The 22,927-nt window shown below is 31.2% G+C and overlaps 1 protein-coding gene across 1 annotated transcript; it reads right to left on the bottom strand.

Moving 5' to 3' along the window:
* Nucleotides 1–285: 285 nt before the first annotated feature.
* Nucleotides 286–17,396, bottom strand: LOC132727214 (uncharacterized; the record flags this gene model as incomplete). Its single annotated transcript, XM_060712633.1, has 16 exons — nucleotides 17,246–17,396; nucleotides 15,645–15,857; nucleotides 14,655–14,794; nucleotides 11,630–11,724; nucleotides 10,728–10,890; nucleotides 9,519–9,741; nucleotides 9,176–9,277; nucleotides 7,580–7,768; nucleotides 6,977–7,153; nucleotides 6,187–6,363; nucleotides 5,327–5,443; nucleotides 3,051–3,142; nucleotides 2,000–2,185; nucleotides 1,603–1,683; nucleotides 749–854; nucleotides 286–396 (listed from the first exon to the last, which is right to left on the bottom strand). Coding segments are annotated over exons 2-16 (2,170 nt in total), but the record flags the coding sequence as incomplete, so codon positions are not given.
* Nucleotides 17,397–22,927: the final 5,531 nt, after the last annotated feature.

The following is a 22,927-nucleotide window of genomic DNA, read 5'->3' as shown; positions in this document are numbered from 1 at the left end:
TGTTTGTTCCTTAGTACTAGTAAATGGATGGTTTTAAAAGAGGTCATTATTGTTTTATACAAATAACAACAGGTTAAGTCTGTAATCATGTCATTTGAAGGAAAACCTAACAATCTTATAAGTTCGTATGCTTTGGAAATGCATATGTCAATGTTAGTAATATTCATACAAAACTACGGTAAAATATATATCTTTTATTTATTATTCACAATAAATAATATTTTTCCTAAGATCCTACTTGATCCTACTTTATTGTTACAAAACACCAATAAAACAATTAACTACCATCAAGAGACACATTCGACAGAAAATAGAAAGACAATGTTTTAAGTTCAGTAGCAAGCGTCGGCGACGGGAACATTATATTGTCTTTATCGTTGTTTGTAACTCGAAATACTGAAAATAAAATGAGACAAAAATAAGCTTTATTTATGACAAACTAAACAATACGAAAATATGCATGACAGAATCATGCCCACAACTCATCATTTGACAAGACTTAGTGTAAAACTCGAAATATTTGAGATATGTGAACGAATTAACGTACACATTTTGATATTATAAACATTACTTATACATAGCAAACTGATTGAATAATATTAGTACTACCAGATATTCAATCTTTGAACGAAATACGTTTTTATTTGCCTAGGTCGCTTGCAACTTAACTATGTATGTTGCATAGGAACGGTGTAAGCAGTTTTTATTGAAAATTAAACTAAACTAAACTTATTTATGTCCAACATACATATATTTGGCTCTTTTATCACTGTGTCATTTCTTGTGGAGTTGGCAACAACTTTACTGTATCCGTCAACTGCCCTAAGTACATCGGCTGGCCTAAAATTTGCACCCTGAAAGTTCGAAAAACTGTATAGTCACAATTTCGATGCAAAAAAAAGCAACAAAATTTGACGTTTAAAAATAAGAGTTTAATAGAAAAATAATGCCTTATTCCGAGTAAATGTATGATTATATAATTATATATTTTTTCTTCAAATGGATTTGAAGAATTTGATATTACAATATATTATGTACTGTTATATAAATATGTTGCCTTATTCCCAAATGTATGATTATATAATATTTATAATATTGATTTTTTTTTAAAATAAACATGAAAAATTTGACATTTCAATTTATTATGTATTTGTGTAAGTTAAAATACTCATCAAATATGAATATGAACACTTCCGTACACTTTGTTTTCATTGGTTAACAATTTCCGTGTATTTTATAGCAATATTGTTACAATTTATTTTATCTGGTTTTATGCCAATTTCAACACACTTATGTAAGCCGTTGGTCCAGCTTACCGTGTTTTTTTCTGGATAATTTACCAGTTATTATCACTTTTTCCGCAAATGTTCGACTACTAACCCCACATGACATTAGAGACAAATGCCAGGTATACTCAATTTAAAAGTCCAAATATTTCGCCTCGGACCATTGACTCTTTAAGTATAGTGCCAATGCTATCCCTATTAAGCCAGGATATTATTTTAGATTAAACATGTTAAGAAAGATTAAACATTTTGACAGAAAGATCAGAATCTTATAAGTAAAGAATGCAGTGGAGAGAACTTTGGTATGTTGTTTTACCTCCGCCGTTTGTTGGTTAACTGCTCTCCACGAATCAACATTTTTCTTGTCAACAATATTACTTGCAGTCTTTATAAAGTTCTAAAATAATAATAAAAAAACAACAATAAAACAACAACAACAAAACAACAATACAAACTCTTGTATGTTGACAAATACCTAAACCCTGTTTCGCTTCTATTACATCTTACCAATGGAAGTCAAAATACTACTCTGTTACCATTTTGCTACTTTTTAGTTTTAGACACATTCATCACTTCTTTCTTAAAGTGATTATCATAAGACATGCTCTGAAACCTTTATTTAAATGTTGAAAACTTATTTTTGCATTTATAAAGGGTGAAAGGTACATTTGTTTCTGAGGCCTTATGTGCCTTTATATAAAATGTTTTCTTACCTGTATCTGGTCATCGTTAACAGTAATATTGTTGCTTATAGCAACTACATTTTCTAACGTTTCCGTTATTAGTTTCAGTTCTCCGTCATACAGAACGTCGTCTGCGTCAGTATCTGTGACTTGTGTCAAGTTAGACAAAACTGTATTTACTACTGTCTCTGATGGATTTTCTTTTGCTCCTTCAATCTGAAAAGGTAAGTCAATTTCATCAAGAACATGAGAATCTTTCAATTAAAATTAAATTTTACAAATACGTAAATATGAATTGATAATTGGTCTACTCCTTAGGTATTATTACCGTTGTTTTGGTCAGTTTTATAATGCTGCAGGGCCTTTTACATTAATTGAATTAATATCTATATTCAATCAAAAGACGTTTACAATCACCACCGATATGACATTGTTTATCTGAACAGGTTTTATGATAGCTTCTTATATGTACTCTATTTAATTATTATTTTTTATTTATTTATCTAATTTTTTCTTATTTCTTTTTATTTTTTTCTGTTTTCTTTTTTGCGTTTTGTTTTTATCACTGATATTCATAGATTTGGTGTTCATAAAGAATACTGTATTAGCCGACCGATGCTAGGATGTGTTATTAATAATGCAATTTCCTTTATCGTTCATGAAAAAATCAGTCAAAGCAAGTTTGCAGTTTTGGATCTATGTATTTTTGCTTCCCTATTTAGCAGTGTCTTAAACAGCAAAATGTATGTTTATTGTCAAAATATGATAAACAAGATCATCAAGGAAAGGCGGCGTTCAATAAAGCAACCCCCACACGACCCGGCAACAAGAACCAGCTGCAAGGAGCCGAGGTGGACCCAAAACTAAAACAGGACAGGTCACAAGGCAGAACACGGACAGGATAATCATAAAAATGATACGTAAGAAGAAATAATTTGTAACTGATAAGGAATTCAAAGAAAACAAATCACACAAACTAGAAAATGTGATAATTAAGATTTTTATTTGGAAAAAGAAAAATCACACAAGATAATTGATAAATCATACATCTTATAAAGGAAAGAAAATACAATCCAATTACCAGTTTCGTGATCTCCTCAATGCTTTCCCTTACACAATTATAAACTGGCAGCATCCATTGTCCCTGAAGCGTGCACTTTCTTGAACTTTCTCCTGCAATGTAATGTAAAATGTAATGTAAAACATTAAATAAGTGTACGCTTTACACCGATTTTTTTAAAATTCTAAAATACCATTAGAGAATAAACTGTTCCCGTTTGAAAAATATAAATAACGATACAAGATGAGGATAATAGTCAAAGAAGCATAGGTATATAAATATAACATAATTAATGATATAAACATTTAATTCAATGAAAATACAAAACACAATCGATATTTATAACACGATATGTTTGAAAAATGTAGCCAGAAATCAAAGACTCTAAATATGCAAATATGGTGAAACGTTTCCTTTTAATATTATACTGATTAACTTTTATAAGTTTAACTATTCTTTTTATATACTTATTTGTGTTATTAGCTCACCTGTCACAAAGTGACAGGGTGAGCTTTTGTGATCGCTTTTCGTCCGGCGTCCTCCGTCGTCCGTCCGTCCGTCCGTCCGTCGTCCGTAAACTTTTACTTTAAATGACATCTCCTCATAAACCACTGAGCCAATTTCATCCAAACTTCACAGGAATGTTCCTTTGGTGGTCACCTTTGAAAATTGTTCAATTTAATTCAATGCAGAACTCTGGTTGTCATGGCAACCAAAAGAAAAAAATTTAAATATCTTCTTCTAGAAAACCCAAAGAGCTGGAGCTTAGATATTTGGCATGAAACATCTTCTAGTAAGTGTCTACCAAGTTTGTTCAAATAAAAGCCTTGGGGTCAAAATTGGCTCCGCCCCAGGGGGTCATTGATTTTCCCTATATGCATATAGTAAAAACTTTAAAATTCTTCTTTTAAAGAACCCAAAGAGCTAGAGCTAAGATATTTAGCATGAAACATGTTCTAATGGGTGTCTACCACGTTTGTTCAAATAAAAGCCCTGGGGTTAAAATTGGCCCCGCCCAGGGGGTCATTGATTTTCCCTATATGCATATAGTAAAAACATTAAAAATCTTCTTTTAAAGAACCCAAAGAGCTAGAGCTAAGATATTTAGCATGAAACATGTTATAATGGATTTCTATCAAGTTTGTTAAAATGAGAACCCTGGGGTTAAAATTGGCCCCGCCCCGGGGGTCATTGATTTTTCTTATATGTGTATAGCAAAAACTTAAAAAATCTTTTTTGAAAAAAAAAAACAACAACAACAAATAGCTAGAGTTTAGATACTAAGCATGAAACATCTTCTAGTGAGTGTCTACCAAGTTTGTTCAAATAAAAGCCATGGGGTCAAAATTGGCCCCGCCCCGATGGTCATTCATTTTCCTTATATGTGTATAACAATAAATAAATCTTCTTTGAAAAAACTCAAATAGCTAGAGTTTAGATATTAAGCACGAAGCATCTCCTAGTGAGTGTCTACAAAGTTTGTTCAAATAAAAGCCCTGGGGTCAAAATTGGCCGGCCCCGGGGACATTGATTTTCCTTATATGTGTATAGCAAAAACATAAAAATCTTCTTTGAAAAAACCAGAATAGCTAGAGTTTAGATATTAAGCATGAGACGATTTATAGTAAGTGTCTACAAAGATTGTTCAAATAAAAGCCCTGTGTAAAAAAAAAACTTGAAAAAATCTTCTTTTAAAAAAACCAAGGAGCTAGACCTTAGATGTTTAGCATGAAACATATTCTAATTGGTGTCTACTAAGTTTGTTCAAATAAAAGCCCTGGGGTTTAAACTTTCCCCGTTCCGGTGGCCTATATACAGGTGAGCGACTTCAGGGCCATCATGGCCCTCTTGTTATATTTCTGTCGTTATTGCCAGCAACTTAATAGAACAAATTTTATAACTGTTACCCTAATGACGAGTATGATAAAATGTTAAAAAATAATATATCTTAATTTACATATTTCTTTATATAATATGTGATCCATTTTGCGGTCTGTTTGATATGCACGTATTTAGAGTAAGGACTACATACAACTGTTGTATTAAAAGTAAAACTGCTTAAGCCGGTGCTAGTGGGGGCATTATATATTTTGCATTTTTCATTATCTCCCATGAAAAGTATCTGCATCTTTTAATCTAAACCTTTATTTCATTGTTCTAGATGAATTCCCCTTTTCCATTTTGTTTTAAAAAAGTTCACTCACAGCTTTTTTTCTTGTGTTAGACGGTCATAAATGTATCAGGGACAGCATTTTGAAAAGGGTGTCCGTTTGTGATTTGAAATAAAACATAGTTACCTTGGTATCCGTTCAAACATGGTTTTGTCACTATAACACCAGGCGACGTCGTCTCCCATAATGTTCCTCTGTAGTCACGCTCGCTTTCACATTGCTTAGATATTTTGTCTTCAATAACTCAATAAAAATATCCATAACTTTGATATTAGTTTTTATTATAAAATATAGATTTAAAAACATCAATGACTAACACCTATATATATATCGTCATTAAATATTGTATATGATTTCTTTGAAAAATACACGAGTTAACATTGAATGAAAAATTTGACATGATTAATTATAATAAAATTATGAAGAAAAACGAAAAGAATACATTTTAAACTGGAAAGAAAATGTTAATAGTTCAATCGATTTCTATAACTTACATAGCCGTTATGAACAGCAAAGACATATAAAATATAATCCAAATGAATAAAAGATAACCAGCAGTAAATAAATTATAAACTTTGAAAACATGCTAATGAATTATGTTTATACAATGTTGAATGGCGATAAACTCTATTATTCAAAAGCAATTGAAAATGTGACAAGATTTATGTTCAAAAATATGTCTCGTTGAACTTAGCGTTAAAGGTTGATAGGATAGGTCACTTTTGACTTTTACGAGGAATGATTAATTTTCTGTTTAAGATGTGAAAATATTTCTTTAAATATCAAAAACGAATTTAGAATTGTAGTTTATAAATACTGGGCCGTTTGAATGGACGCAAAACATATACCTATTTAACAAGTGCACAAAAATTACGAAAACAAATAACAAAACAAAAACAAAAGAATTGAGAATGCAAATAGAACATATAATTGAAATCACACAATGAATGGACTGAAAATAAACGAGAGAAGACTGTATAGAATACCTGGAATACACAAAGGAGTAGAGCCGCTCCAAATACCAGAGCTGAGGCATCGTATAATTTGATGACCATCTAACACAAAACCAGTGTTACACTCGTACGTGACTACAGCGCCGAATGTTGTATTTGTTTGTGGGGTTGTTATTGACCCATTTCCCGGTATTTCGGGTCTACTACACTCTGAAAAATACTAGTTGATTTGTCAATGAGTGAAACTGAATCGGTGTTTAAATCAATGATACCGAGTAACCGATAAACGAGCGCCAATAAAAAACAATCTAATTGTACAATTTACAAACATCAATCAAACTATTTACTATTACTATTTTAAACCATTATATTAGTAAGTCAATTATATGTGATAAAAGTCACTTCTTGCAAACATATATGCCGGAATGGAATATATATTTTGTTTTTATACTTTAAGACTGAAAATAGTTTATTTAATATAATCTTATAGACTTCATAAAGCACATAATTATATGAGCCGCGTCATGACAAAACCAACATAATGGGTTTGCGACCAGCATGGATCCAGACAAGCCTGCGCATCCGCGCAGTCTGATCAGGATCCATGCTGTTCGCTATCAGTTTCTCTTCTTGTTATAGGGTTGGTAAGCGAACAGCATGGATCCTGATCAGACTGCGCGGATGCGCAGGCTGGTCTGGATCCATGCTGGTCGCAAACCCATTATGTTGGTTTTGTCGTGACGCGGCTCATATATCTTTTTTTGGCACAATATATTACAATATTTGTTTTTCACTCTATTAATAAATGTATTATCTGACATACCGACAATGCGACATATGGAGTTCAGACTGCTCCATAGCCCATTAGCCATACACACAGCACTTCTTGGACCAATCAGTTCGTAGCCCGTGTTGCAGATAAACACAATGGCTGCCCCAAATGATGTACCGTCTCCAGAATAAACGTTACCATTATTGAGAGCAAAATTTCCACCACAATCTATAATTTGATATTAGTCTAAATTTCCTTCATCATCATAGTTAAGAGATTTGCATTAGACATCATGCCCATGAAAGGTTAATTGTAACCTTTTTAGAATCACGTTTGAATTAAGTAAAAGAGTTTTAAAGTGAAAAAGGTCCATTTTGCTAATGATACTACATTTAAAGTTGCATGTGACTAAATTGGTATTTATTTGACAGTAAAATAATGCAAAAGTATGTTTTTTGTGCATAGGTTGACATTGTTTGCAAACTGCTGTATATTCGACAATTTTTTTAAAAAACAATTTCTGGGAGAAACGCACGATATAATCAACATAGGACCGTACATCTTTTATCAAAACAATTATTTTGCAATTCTTTTTAATATTAGAAGTAAATTAACCATAAAGCAAACTATCTGTTTAAATCCATTATTTCATACCTATAGGCACACAAGTTACGTTCGTTAAGTTAGACCAAACTCCACAAAAACAAAACACTTCGTATTGATTTCCTTCTATTGGCGGGAACCCGAAAACGTGACCAGCATTGCACGTGAACACTGCCGCCCCATCAGCTACAACAACTTCACCATTTACTGGAGTTTCAGGTTGTTTACACTCACAAAAATCTGTGAATTGTTTTTAAAAACATGATTCTTTTCGATTTTTATAGTGACATTTTCAATTTTGCCGTGTTTGGCTTTCTTTATTGATGCTGTCTTTCTCTTTTTATGCTCTTTTTATTGTCGTGTTGATTTAAACTAGCTGTGTATTTCAAAAGACTGTCTATTATTATTATCATTATTATTATTATTATTATCATCATTTTTATTATTATTAACCAATAATTGATAATGGAAATTGTTTAGGGTTAAATATAAAACTGCCTGAAATATAAGGATACTGCCTTCAAGTGAATGTTAACGCAAAATTACGAATGATATTGATAAAATTTTCCGTAGGTCGAGATATCTGTGAAGAGAACGAACTATTAAAAACAATTTTAAATTAGCTATTTTGATTTTAACATGTACGCTTACCATTGACCAATTTGATTGGCATAATGCCACTTTATATATATACATTCTTCCACCAACGTACATTGTACCTATATTTGCAGAATAAACAACCTTATATTCACATAATTTGGTACTATTTTCAAAAATACATTTTAAGTTATATTTAAAATGACATTTTTAACTGGTAAACTAATGGAGCCATTCAGCAATAAATCGTTTCTTTCAAAATTCCATTTTAGCTTCGGCTAATGATATCTCGTGTAGGGCACAAGCATTTCTTATTTGAGGAACATACGCCACTTTGCATGGAATTATAGAACGTGTCACATTAAAGCAAATTTCAAAATTATCATGTTTAAATGTTGAAGTGTGCTTTAATCGGTACTAAGGGGCATATACGGTATCTTGCTTGAACCATTTCCATCCATGAACAGGCCCAATCAAATCGAGCTCGCAATAATATCATGTTAAGTTTTTGCCGTTTTGATTGTTCTTGAGAAATTTCATTTTTATCTTTTTCTTATAATTTACAAAATATAGAAAAGTTTCAATTTATTAATTATATTTCATATAGAATCTTTTTTTAACTATATAAATTAACAATTATGAACAAATCCCATACGCAAAAATATGTTTTGTTTGTTTTACACCTATGAAGAACTTATCATACTCTATGCAATTCGAGATGTTCTATATCTCAGGATCATTTATCAGAAATACACAGTTTAAAAGTACAATTTGAAACGTAATACTATGCTTATTACGGTAGACGTTATATTCATTTGACCATCAATTTATGCGTTTTCTCAAATCAGCGCATCTAACAAGACATATGATATAGATATTCATGTTTCTTCATTAATATAAATCTCTAGTTACTCAACCGCATCGGCAATATCCGCCCTATCTCTGATAGACATTATTTCTTCAGAGGGAGACAAATTTGAATCCGGTCTTTAAAAAACAACAAAACAAACAAATAAACAAACAGAGATTTTGTGACAAACATTTATTTACCTGGTGTGGTCAAATCCCAATCTAAAGTTGGCGTAAGAAAGGATGTTAATGTTGGTGACACTGTTGTAAAATTATTTGCCACGTCTGTTGTAAAGTCATTCCCTTTTATAACATAAATATAATTATTTATTTATTTCAAACAAAATAAATCACATCCATAACATGACATTATGGTGCTGATGATGCTGATACATTCTTTGTAATAAATTCCCGATCAGAAAGATTCAGAAAAATATAAAGTTCGCGTTTAACAAATTCACACAAAATAAATATTAAAATGCATTTACAACTTTACGTAAACTTGGCATATAAAACCCAAAGCGGTGTAAAATCAAATACATACAATTTACTGTCGTGGTGAGATTTTGTTCGAAAGACGGAGTTGTTGATGAGGATAAAGACGATACTGGCGGTAACGGTGTTCCTGTTTTGAGGTGAGTAAAAGTTTCAGAATTATCAATTAATATTTCTAAAAGTTTTAAAACAATAAAATTACATAAATATATATGGACACAAAAAATACACAGCAAATACTGAGCAATTATCCTGAAATCAGTGTGTATAAGCTCAAATTAGAAGAAAACACTCTGGATACTCATATAAGTTAATGATTTGTTTAACGAAAGGAAACCTAATAAAACAAATGACAAAACATTCATTTTTTGGGAGTGCTTAAAAACGTTTACTATCGATGTTATGTATGCAGCTAAGAATGTCAAAAGACGGTAATCGGACGTTTTCTTCAATCATTGTCAATGCCTAAAATGATAAACTTCAACATAGAACTAAGGATTACTATTACTATGAAGGTGTTAAATGCTTTGTTAAAGAAATTCTTTGCGCACTAAATCGAGACCGAACTTACGGTAATTCATGTTTTGTTAAAGTAAATTCTTTGCGAACTCGATCGAGAAACAACTCAACGTGATAAAAACATTATTAAGATTAATTCTTTGCACACTCAATCGAGAAACAGGTAAGAAATTAAAGAGAAGGAATATCTGCTTCAACACTGGTCACTGCTAAGAAAAAGTAAAGATGTTAACTTAAAAATACAGATTCATGCATATCAAATTCATTCAGTCAGTTTTGGGTAAATATATGATAGTTCAAACTTGGAAAAGGTTCAAACATGAACATGCTTTTTAAATGAATATTCGGTGACCTGTTGAAAGGTTGAAAGCTTTATTATGATATATTTTAATAAATTTATAAAAAGGTTTAAGTCTCGATTCTCGAATAGTTGTCACATAGAATGACTGTGGTAGACACACATGATTATTTTACGAAAACATGGAAGTATAATGCTCCTATTTTAAGTACCTTTAATTGTTTAGCAATAAGTTCATGCATTTTCCTTTCGTTTTTAAAGAGATAAACAAGCACATTTCTTTCAAATAAATATTTTGGAAGACTTTTAGTATTTTTTTTATAAAATTTGAATAATGATTTAAAAAAATTGTAGGCAGTAGATATATACACTTGAATCTTTTTATCACGAATACTAATGGGTGAATGAAAAAAAAAACTTAGATATATGTGTTCACATTACTGACATTGCTGATTGCCATAACATATATGTTCTCACCTGACTGGCATTGCTGATTGACATAAGATATATGTGCTCACCTGATTGACATTGCTGGTTGCCATAAAATATGTTCTTAGTTGTAATATCATGCACGAAGGTTGTAAAGTCGACCACAATTGTACAACTAAGCGAAAGAAAATAAAAGTCATTAGTCATCATAATGTATTAATTAAATATTAGTTCAGTTAGAAATTGTTATGGCTTTCTTGAACATTGTATATGACGAATAAACAAAAAAGTACCAAAAATGCGGTTCGTTAGTGTGCAAGATTCCTACGATATGGTCAGTTGATATAACACAACAAATTCAAAGTTAATAATAGATAATCTATAATCATAGGTAGTTTAGAGAATTATTTAGGAAACCAAATGGAAGTGAAATATGAGGACATCATATCAATAAGAAAGGTTCAACTTCAAGTTAACAATCTATTTTTCCTTGCAACTAAGGTGAGTTCATTTTAAATCAGCAGCGAAATAACTTCATGCATGCCCCTGGGTCAAATTGCTCCCGGAATTAGTTTATATAGACATATATAGGAAAATATAATTAAGTCTTTTTTTATGAAACTACAATGCAAAAACGTAAAGCATACACTCATATTAGTGCAAATTCTCAAATGCTATATCACAAATGTGTAGTAAACATTTAGACGGTGCTAGTGGGCGTGATAAATGTTTATATGTCTATCATTAACATACTATACATGTGTATAACTGAAGTTGCGATTTTCAACCCACATGCCCCTTTTTGGTTACATGTATTATCAAATATAAAAGTATTTTGTTTTAACTTATAATAATTCATATATTGCGTACATGCTTATTGATAGCCGTGTCATTGTCTACAAAAATCCACTTACTTTATGGAAACTGTTGACGTCATTCCCTCATTTGGTGTCCACACCAGGCTAATGTTCCCTTTTGCATCCGACGAAGCATGTGTTACGGACGCTGTCTATGATAAAATGACATAAATTTATTTCAGATCAGAAATTTGCATTGTCTCTGTTTTATCTTTAAGAATTTGCATGTCGTTAACTGTTTGTCATAAGGCTGAATAAGCTTCACAAATCTACACCTCCCCCGAAATAAGAGATCAGTGATGAATATGTCGAATTCCATTCCATTTAATCTTTTACTTTTACTTAATGTGCTTAAGGAATTTATCTCTAAAGGGCTTGAGAATCTAGAATCGGTCGGAAAAAACATCAAACAGACTGGAACATGTGAAAACATGCATGTTCTTTTATCAATAAGTTGTGGATTTTGTTACATATATTGATCATTACATTATAAATTTATTTTTGTGGGAAGTTATCATACAAGTAGAATGTATTGATAGTGCGTGAAAAAACATAATTATGCTGTTTTATTTATCACTCTGAAATTTTTTTAACCTTACTAGCTTCTTGTATGCTCTTTTAAATTTCAATGAGTTAGGAAAGTTTTATCATATTAGAAAACTATATTTCAACTAGTTAGGTATTATCATGTTAGAAGGTGTATCAAATCCCAGAGAAAAGGCGTCTCTTAACACATTAATATATATCGATTATGAATAATATAAAAAGGATATTGAATAAGTGTAGTTTCAATACTTAAATAATTGAAATTATATTATGCGAGTCCAATAAATTTAGTAATGAAACTATATGAATATGATATTCTTTTTATCACAATATCAAAATCAGAAAAAGTTAATCGTCAAAAAAGAATCATTTATTTAACAGAGAAAAACGGAATCCCTAAAGAACACCTCCAAAACGGCAATATTGAAAATATTGCAGGCTCGGTTTGATTTATGTTTGTTTAAAGCAATTGACCGATAATAAATCGTTTTCACGGACGGGTATTTCATACACACATTTATTACAAAAACAATTAAAAGAGGAATTTATGAATTATAACATAACTGATATAAGTAAATAAATAGGCAGGGCTTATATTTACTAAATGTTTATGGTTGTTTAAACTATATTTTGACCTTATCAAGTCGCATTGGCAGTCAATTATGTTTACAAACGGCTATAAACATGTATTCTCATTTATAGCTATAACATAATCTTTGTTTAAGACGATCCCGGCTTTTCTGAATATGACATGGCAGCGGTAAATTACCGGGATCTCTATATATCTAATACGATCCCGGCTTTTCTAAATGTGTAAATGTGATCTGGCCGACGGACAATTCCCAGTATCTCTCTTTGTTAAATACGATCCCGACTTTTCTGAGCGGTCAATTTTCGGGATCTCTATATAATTAATACGATCCCGGCTTTTCTGAATGTGATATGGTAGATCAAAGATATTCTGTTTAAAATATTGTACAAGTATCGTAATGGTTTATGAGGGAAATGACAAGTTGTCCTATTGAAACATTTGATGTGATGTATTTTACTAAAGTAACCAATATACTAATATATTGATAGGAGTAAAATGATTTGAAAATTACAAGTCTGATTATGTTTGCCAAATGGAAATCACTATAAAGATTTATATCTAAGTAGGGAAATCCAAAGATTTATATAAAATGTCATCTTGTTCCGTGTGAAATCAAACAAAATGTATTTTGATAAAATTTAAAAAAGTCCCCTTATGTAGCAATCACACCTCGGTTCACCAGACAGGTGTCTCTAATATTATAAAAGGGCACGTGCCATTTGTGTCCATCACAGCAATTAAACCAACTCCGCCAGAAACTACTTTATAATTTCTTGAAGAACTCTGACATAACATTACACATCTGTAAAAATGCAGGGGTTATAGATCTATTCGATAATTAACCAATGGCACCTGCCTTACTGATTTATGAAATACATGTATATATCAATAAATGAATTGATGGACAACTTGTGTTTACTTTCTCTTATTACATATTATCATTATGATAAAAGTTTGATACATACATATAATAATACGTATATATTAAACTTTTATCATGATGATGATGATGACAAATCAATAGTCACGTGATCAATACGGGGTTCCGCACTCTTGATGTGCAATATACAACGACTTTCACTGCCATAACATGTACTTACAATATTAAATAAGATTTTTGGTGTGTGACATTCTAAGGTCAATTGACGCCCTCGTCTGTGAAAAATACGTTAACAATTTTTTTCCTAACCACTACAAATCAAACTTATTCAAAAAGCTCTACAAAACATTCAATTGATTATAATAACAATAACAACAACAACAACAACAATACTAATAATAATAATCTAAACTATATTTTCGTACAATTTGTAGTATTTCTAGTACGGCTGTTATTAATCAAACGTTTTCATTATTATGAAATAACCAACTAAGAAACATGTGTGCAGTGCAGAGTCTAACGAAAATCATTCAAATACAAAAGTAAACAATAAAAAAGACATCATATAAATTGTCAACAAGCATATCACAAGCATATCTTTGATAAAAGGCATGAGATAATCGGTAATTTATCGATGACACCGAGAGCAGGTGATTACTATATGTTTAATACGATCCCGGACCCCGGCTTTTCTATAGGCGATCCCGGAATTTCCCCCACTCATATTTCGGCCAAGTTTGAACGGACTGGTAAGCGACTGAACTAGTCCTATATCTAAGAATAACAGGTCCTAATTACACGGTGCATTCGGTATGCAACCATCGGTTCAATACGATGACGACACTTAATACGGTATTTTGTAAAAATGACCTTTACGATTCTATGCGGGAGATTTTCTCTGTGCGATTTTTTGTTTGTTATAGAAAAAAAAGTCTTTTCTTAAGATTGATATTTTATCGAGTGAAGAAGGCCTATATTGATCATATTCGGCAGAGATTTTTTATTCACGTTTCTTCCAAAAAACATTAAAAAAAATAAAACACGACAAGTACAGAAATACAAACCGTGTTGCATGTTGGTTTCGTTGCATAAGTATTATTTGACGTCAGATTTCCAAGTGGCGTAAACATGTCTAGTGACGACCTTGCCTGACATAAGAATCCCTTAAATGTTCTGTTGTCACCTGCGGGTAATCCTATGTTGACTGAAATAACAATCCGTGTGATGGTTATAGTCAACCGCGAACATGAACTAAGCTTTTATTTTCATGAATTTACAGCAGCTGAGTGTACTAAAACTAAGCTGATGTTTTCATGGCCTTACAGCAGCTGTGTGTATTGCGACTAAGCTTTAATTTTCATGAATTTAAGTATGTATGTATTGCGAGTAAGCTTTTATTATCATGAATTTAAGTATGTGTGTATTGTGAGTAAGCTTTTGTTTTCATGAATTTACAGCAGCTGTGTGTATTGCGAGTAAGCTTTTATTTATGAATTTAAGTATGTGTGTATTGCGAGTAAGCTTTTATTTTCATGACTTTAAATATGTGTGCATTGCGAGTAAGCTTTTGTTTTCATGAATTTATAGCAGTTGTGTGTATTGGGACTTTTATTTTCATAAATTTAAATGTGTGTATTGCAAGTAAGCTTTTGTTTTTATGAATTTACAGCAGCTGTGTGTATTGCGACTAAGCTTTTATTTCATAAATTTACAGTAGCTGTGTGCATTGCTTTTAGTTAAAACACACATCCGCTGCAAATTCAAGAAAATAAAATCTTTGTCCATGTTTGCGGATGACTATATCCCTTAGTCAAATCTGAAAAGAAACATATATATAGTTTATTTACAAACAACACTTTGGTTGGTAAGTAAAAAAGGAAGAAAAACGAAAGAATAGCTTTGGAAAAATGATTATTGTGGCTTTAACACTTAAAATTATGTTTGGATCTTATACTGACGAAAAACTGTCGAACACCAAAACCAGTCGGTTGCATCCACCCTACCCCCCCCCCCCCCAAAGAAAAAAGTATTCAAATTTTTAAAGTCAAACTTACTAAATATTTCATCACCAACGCAATACGTCAAGCGGGTAACATTCGCTGAAAACTTATAGTTGTTTGAAGTGTCCGGAATCTGTGACGAATGTCCAAGGGGAATCATATCCTCGCAACTAAGATCGGGCGCACCGGTTGAATAAGCTTGCACACCATATGACGTCACTAGTAATGTTAATCCAATCGTTGTCGTTATATGACTGACCATCATTTCTTAAATCAATCCGTTCGAATTTTGTAAAAAAATATAGATATTATAAAAATAATTATAAAAACATTCTAGGAGTGAATGTTGTCTTTTTTGTTTTTTTAAAGTATGCCGGTTCCTGAAATGCAAATGCTTCAGACACCTGTATTCTACAAGCTTTGGTCTAATTTCAAAAGACGTTATTTGCATGCACAAAAAAAAAGAAAGAAAAAAAAGGAAAATAAGTTGTCACATATCAAATAGTGTCGTTTCGGAAAAATACTAATTTTCCCCTTTTTTCTCTCTCAAAACATTTTTATGAATTATTTATCACGTAATCATTTTTATTTTAAGTGTCTTAAGCAACCGCAGAAGCGTACACTTAGCAAAGGTGCTTCCGCGTTAAACAACGCGTGAACACAAATATAATTTGGGCATGAGATGGGTTTTTTAATGAATTTAAAAGACCAACAAAATGTTATGTAGCACGTTGATGTAAATTGTGTTTTTGCTTTATAAAGATTATTATTAAAATCTTGTAAAGGAAATATGACTTAAATTCATTTTTGCACTACTAAAGGAAGTTTGCTGCATTAAAAATGCGTCATATAAAGATTATTGACAGGTTTTATGACCGTATATAAACGGTTGTTTGCAATATATTGTAACGGCTTGGGTTATGTATGCATTGAACGTTTATATTATTAGTTATACAGATTTATTGATTATATAAATAAGATTCAAGATTCAAAATATTTTATTTCTTCTGATAAAAATTCCATGTACTTGTGTTGTTTGTGTTTATATATTTTGTGCTTGCTATAAACATGTATTTGCCTAATGCAATAAATTTTTGAAGTTGAAGATTATATGGCCATATCTACGGTTGTTTGGAAATATATACTGTAAAAACCCGTTTATATAGGGCCATTTGACCTGTCAGAAATATTAATCACGAATTTTTAATATAGCAAGCATCCTTTTTTAGCGAGAAAAGTGAAATTTCTTTTTAATTATGACAGACGCCGTGCATACTTATAGTTATAAAGATTTTGACAGATTATATGGTCCTATATACTAGTAAACGGTTGTTTGGAAATATAACCCGAACCGCCGAACCGCAAGCATCATTTATTAGAGAAAAAAGTGAGATTTCTTCATAAATAGACAACAGCAGTGTATATAAAACTATATGAAACTCACGATTGTCCAATGAAAAGGGACGTTACAAATGTGCAGTATTATTTAAAAAAAAAAACAAAAAAAAACTATATGTACGTCACGATTACAAACGTGCTGTATGATAAAGGGCAAAATAACCTGCCCAAAAATATTTATAACTAATTAAGTATAGTCAAATAAGATATTTTGTGTCTTAAATAATTAAAAATAAAATTAAAAAAGGATATCTTACCTTAATCTCTTGTATTTATTCCGGACTTTGTCCTTTGTAAAGAATAATAACCAAACATGTAAAAAACATCAATAAATGAAAAAAAAATCTGGAGGGAATTTGTTAAATCGGTTAGTCACCAAATATAGCTTATGAACTAATCTTTATCGTCAAGCTTACAACTGTTGTGTTTACAATCCGGGTTGGAAGGAGGCAGTAAATGGCAGTCATAAATTAAAAATAAACTGAAAAATCCGGCATGATTATACCTAAATTGAAACTACTTCTAAGGCACTTCTGCTGTTTTCTGGTTAAATACCTACACTTTTTAAATTTGCACACATTGCCTTGTATAAAAATATTAAAGGCCTATTATGCCTCAGAAATGTTTTTTTCTCTCAAAAGCTTCCTAATTTTGGTGTATTTTTATAGTACAATTGTATCTAAAAAATTAGATTGCCAATTGCCTGAGACAACTCTTTCATCTGTCGCCGTTAGGCAAACAGTACAGTTATAGTGAATTAGTATATTGTATGTAAATCAAAATATTACTTTGTTTACATTTTGCTACTTTTATGACAAATTATTTCACATATGTCGCTTTCCTCATGAAACAAGCATCTGACAGTCCAAAACAATTATTTAAACATTACAAAAGTCATGTCTGCCATTTCTAAACAATTCAAATATTATTTTTTCTGTAGCATAATGTGCCTTTAAAAATATCCGATGCGGTATTTCTTCATTCTGTATAGTTTTAATGGCTATACGTATTATTTACGAGGATTCCATTAACTAACCATTAGCAACCAGTTAGGAAATGTTTTAACTATACCCCTAGGACTATTTACTACGTAGAAATTTTATACAAAAGCTTAAAAAAATCATTTTCTTTTATTCTTTACATATGAATTGCATGATTGATGCACGTCACCGGAGATGCGTAAAATAAAGTAACCTGAAAATCAATCTCAATTACGTCAATTTCATTTCACCGCAATTACTTTTATTGTTATATTAGTCCAGTCAATTTGAGAAAAACATACTTGTGAAAATAGGAAAAGCTCTAAACTTGGAACAAATGGACTTTAAGCAATGGACACATTTTTGAGAATCCAATATGGTGGAAAAATCAAGAAGCGCTGCCGTAGATGTCTAAAATTAAAAAAAACACACACACACACACACAAAAAAAAAAAAAAAAAACGACCTAATAAATCATTACATTCAAGTATTAGCATTTTCTCGCCATTCAGCTGGGTATTCGATTTTTTTTACATGAGGTAGTACTTCCTGAACAATGGAGCTGATGTTCTTCCTTTAAGGGAAATAGTCTATATATTGTTGACCCGGAAGAGCCTACACTCTGTTTTGGAGCTTCGTACACGGAGATAGTATTTTCATCTTAAACATAGGTAACCCGATAAAAACATGGCGAATTGTATGCCCCGTTGGCGCCCCATTTTTTTAGGTCTTTTATCGCCCATTTTGTTATCATGTGGTATTATCCGTTTTGATTGGCAGATGGTATACGGGTAAAAATGGTAGAATCTTGTTAATTGTAAATGTCGCCGTCCAGAAATAGGGACAATTAGGGTATTATAAGCATAAAGTTAGCTGAAATCAGTATTTAAACGCGGTCTTGTCTCCTTAAAGCTAGTATATTTGAAATATTTCGTAAGTTCTGTGTGTCATTAGTTTTCACGACACTGGAAGTCATATGAAATGAATTATTGATCAGTTTTTTTTACATCGCTGTCTTCTAAAGATGATTAGTGATTACAATGTACATTTATCACATTTTATTATATTGATTGATGTGAGATATAAACAAAAATGTATGAATAAAAGCTAACTAACGGAATATTTTAACAGTATTTTAGTATTTGAATTGTCATATCATAATAATAGTCTTTTAGTATCATAATTGTCATATCATGATAATATGAAAACTGTTTAACGCAAAAGCAAAAAAAAGAAAAAAAAAGAAAAGAAAAAAGCAGACATAGGTATACAATGTATTTTTTTCCAAATGTACCTCTTGTACTTTTCCAGGTTGCTCTGAAACGCATAAAGCTCTGCAAGCGACCGAAGAAAGCGCCCGTCACGAAGTTTGTTACATGTATAATGAACAACGTCGTCACCATGAAAATGTTCACATGCATGATCAACATCCTCATCAAAATCATTATCACCATCAAAGTCATAACAAACATCACCTCCTTCATCATCAACATCATCATCACCATAATCATCTGCATCATCATCAATATCAAACAACATCATCATCATGTCTATCGGATATCATCCTTTTCATCATCGTTATCCAAATCAAAATAATAATAACCTCCATAATCATAATCACTAAAATGTTCAACAAGCCCATTAACCTCATCGCCTAAATTGTAATCATCTTATCTATTTCTTAGAACCTTCTTCCTTAATTGCATTATAGAAATTATCGTCCTATGCATCATCACTTTAAAAAAATCTGTTTCATCACCTGTTTAATCTCCTATATCATCATCATATCATATTTTACGTCCATCATCATCATGAAAGTGATTTATCACAGTCATTATCATCATCAGTACTTCCATCATCAGAATCATATATATCATCACGTCTATCATCAAAGTGTTCATCATCATCAAAATCATATTTATCATCATTTTCACCGTCATTGTCTTCACTTAAATACAGATGGCAAACTCCGATGTCCGTTATATTGTATATTTAATGTTAAGAACGGGGGATAAAATGTTTGATTAAACATATATTTCATTTTTTTATATTTTTCTTTACCATATCGGAAAAACATCAGATAAATATATTTTACCCGACTTAAAATCTGATATAAGTCCTTTTTATTGTGAATAAGAGAGTAGTGTTTTTCAATATCTCCGTTGATGTTGGGGATGATTACTGTTGTTGATGTTGAGAATAATAATGATGAACTGATTATGATTATTTACTGATTATGATGTATAATGATGTACCGATAACGATGATGATAATAATAGTTGTGACGATGCACTGATGATGATTATGATGATGATTTTGACAATGTACTGTTGACAAAAATGATGTACTGATATTAATTTCCTGTTGATGACTGAAAATGATGATGAAGATACTGACGATGATAATGATGTTGATGATGACGAATATGATAATGATAATGTACTGATGATGATAATGATGATGTACTGATGATGATTATGATGATAATTAATATGATGATGATTATTATTTAAACGATAATGACGATGACGATGGTGATAGGTATGTACTGGTTATAATAATGATGCATGTGCATTGATGCTGCTGAGCTTCTGCTGCTGGTGATAATGATAATTTACTGATAATGATAATGAAGTATACTAATGATGATGATGTTGTGCTGATGATAATGGTGTTGTTAATGATGATTGAGATGATGATGATGATGATGATGTGATGATAAACAGATCATTTTTATGTTAATTTACTGGTGATAATAACGATGATAATGTGCTGACGTTTATGATGATGTTAATGGTGAAGAAGATGATGATTGTGATGATGGTAATGGTGATGATGATGATTACGTACAATGTTAAAAAAACGAAAACTGTTTGTATGATGCCAAAAATATAAATTGCATGCTTATACTTAATGTGCGAAATCCGTTAAAATGGTGCATCTTGTATAGAAATCTACAGCTCCTTTTCTTTGTGAGCTATATTCGTTGCAATTGTAGTAAGGTGAGAGCTATATGCGGTGTAACATCGCTCTTATTGTATCAAGTTGTCCACAACCGTTTTTGCTGGGACTTTAGATTCTTTCATTTAATGAAGCTATACAGTAAGTTTATAGCTACTCGGGTGTCCAGTCTCTATTTATGGCTCATGAGGTCGCCTTCAACTCTTTAAGTTGGAAAATCGACACGTCACCTTCAAAAATCGAAACCCAGTTAGTAAGAAAATAAAACAACCAATAAAATCATTTTATTCAAAGTCAAGTCACAATGTAAATGAAGTTTTACGAGTGGTGTGTTTGTCTTTTATGTCATCATTTTTTTAAAGCGAAATATAATCTATCAATGCAAAAATAACACCATAACCCACTTAATATTTAATTTATGGACTTGTCCATCATTGAATCTGAACAAGACCATTTATTATTTTTGGGGCAAATTTCTAAACATTTACTGACTAAAAAGGGGAATAGTGCAGACCATGATCAGACGGCACGGATGTGCATAAGTAGATTCAGTTGTCACCAGCATAATGAAGTTTAAATATCAAACATTATCACTGTTATACGACCACTTATAAAAACAATAAAATGCGATTTACCACTCCATGTGGACAAGATTTATAGCACCCATGATTTGGCAATATACGGCGTGGGGGGATACCCTTCATGAGTCAGAGTTTATAATATATTTTGGATTATTTAGGGGTGTGATTTTCCTTGAAAATCGCAAAAGTGCATGATTAAATTTCTATTTATAAATCTTCAAGTGTCAGTTAATAAAGTTTTAGAGAGCAGGCATTTATTTATAAGTTTCAGAATACAATTAAACTAGATGTTACTAAAGTACAATCCTAAGTTTAAAGTGTTTTAAATCTTCTTTTTGTATAGAAAATAACTAATTACGAAACAATAGACAGGAAGGCTCACATTAATTATAGGCCCATTATATCCCCACCACACAATCACGCACACACATACACATAAATAAATAAATAGATAAACAAAAATGCATTTATAATTAGTTTTCAAAAGCTTTTTTATTTTTGATGTCCTGTTTAAAAAAGTCCATAAATCTAACTAAACTGGCCTATAACCCAAACCATCTTTTGTTTCTGTTGCTTTTTGGCAATAAGTCGAGATAAAGTGAGATAATTTTGTATGGATGTCAAAATTATAATTTGTTTACATATTGCTCATTTCACATTCAGATCTACTGTCTTTAAGTGATAAGCATCTAAAATGCTCTTAAACCATTATCTAAACTTTATAAAACTCCCGTTTTCCATTTCTAAAGCAGAAATATTATATCCATTTCTGGGGCATAGTGTGCCATTAAGAAGTTTATTTATGTAACTGTAGTTTGAAGTTTCAATTTTTGTCATAACAACTAAAGATACGGCGGCGTTGACTCAAACTGGATTTTTATATATTTTATATAATGAAAGTTTATTTAATAAAAAATGTTTTTTGATAGGATAAAAGGTTGACTTTAAAACCACATGACAAGGCTGATTTTGACATTTTTATGATCATCTGATACTGCTTTTCATTGCTTAAACTTTAAGATAGAAGAAAAATGTGTACTTGTACTTAGGCACACCTGAAACGAGTATTTTGTACATCAACCATGATATTTTTTAAATTAGAGGTCGTTTAATTTGAGCATGATAATTTATTTAGAAAGTTTATAATTAAAATGAAGTTTCAACGGGTGTAAGTCAATATGTAATGCTATATGAAGCATATTTTCACATTTAACTCGTGATTCGTGTGTTTGTGTAAACTAGGCTATACTTCAAAGCATTATCTTTCAAATAACACCAAAATCATGTGTTTAGTCAACCGATTAAGATTTTTTTTCATATAAGAAATTACCTTGCACGAGTAACTGGCTTTTAAACGCTAAGGTACTAGTGCGGGAATACGGCTTACAGCAATACTAGGAAAATCTACTTAAATGTT

Source organism: Ruditapes philippinarum, unplaced genomic scaffold (genome assembly GCF_026571515.1).
Source record: "Ruditapes philippinarum isolate M1 unplaced genomic scaffold, ASM2657151v2 ctg5089_1_1_1_1, whole genome shotgun sequence".
Taxonomy (NCBI): Eukaryota; Metazoa; Mollusca; class Bivalvia; order Venerida; family Veneridae; genus Ruditapes; species Ruditapes philippinarum.
Note: the sequence above shows the minus strand (reverse complement) of the source record. Positions and strands in the feature narration are given on the sequence as shown.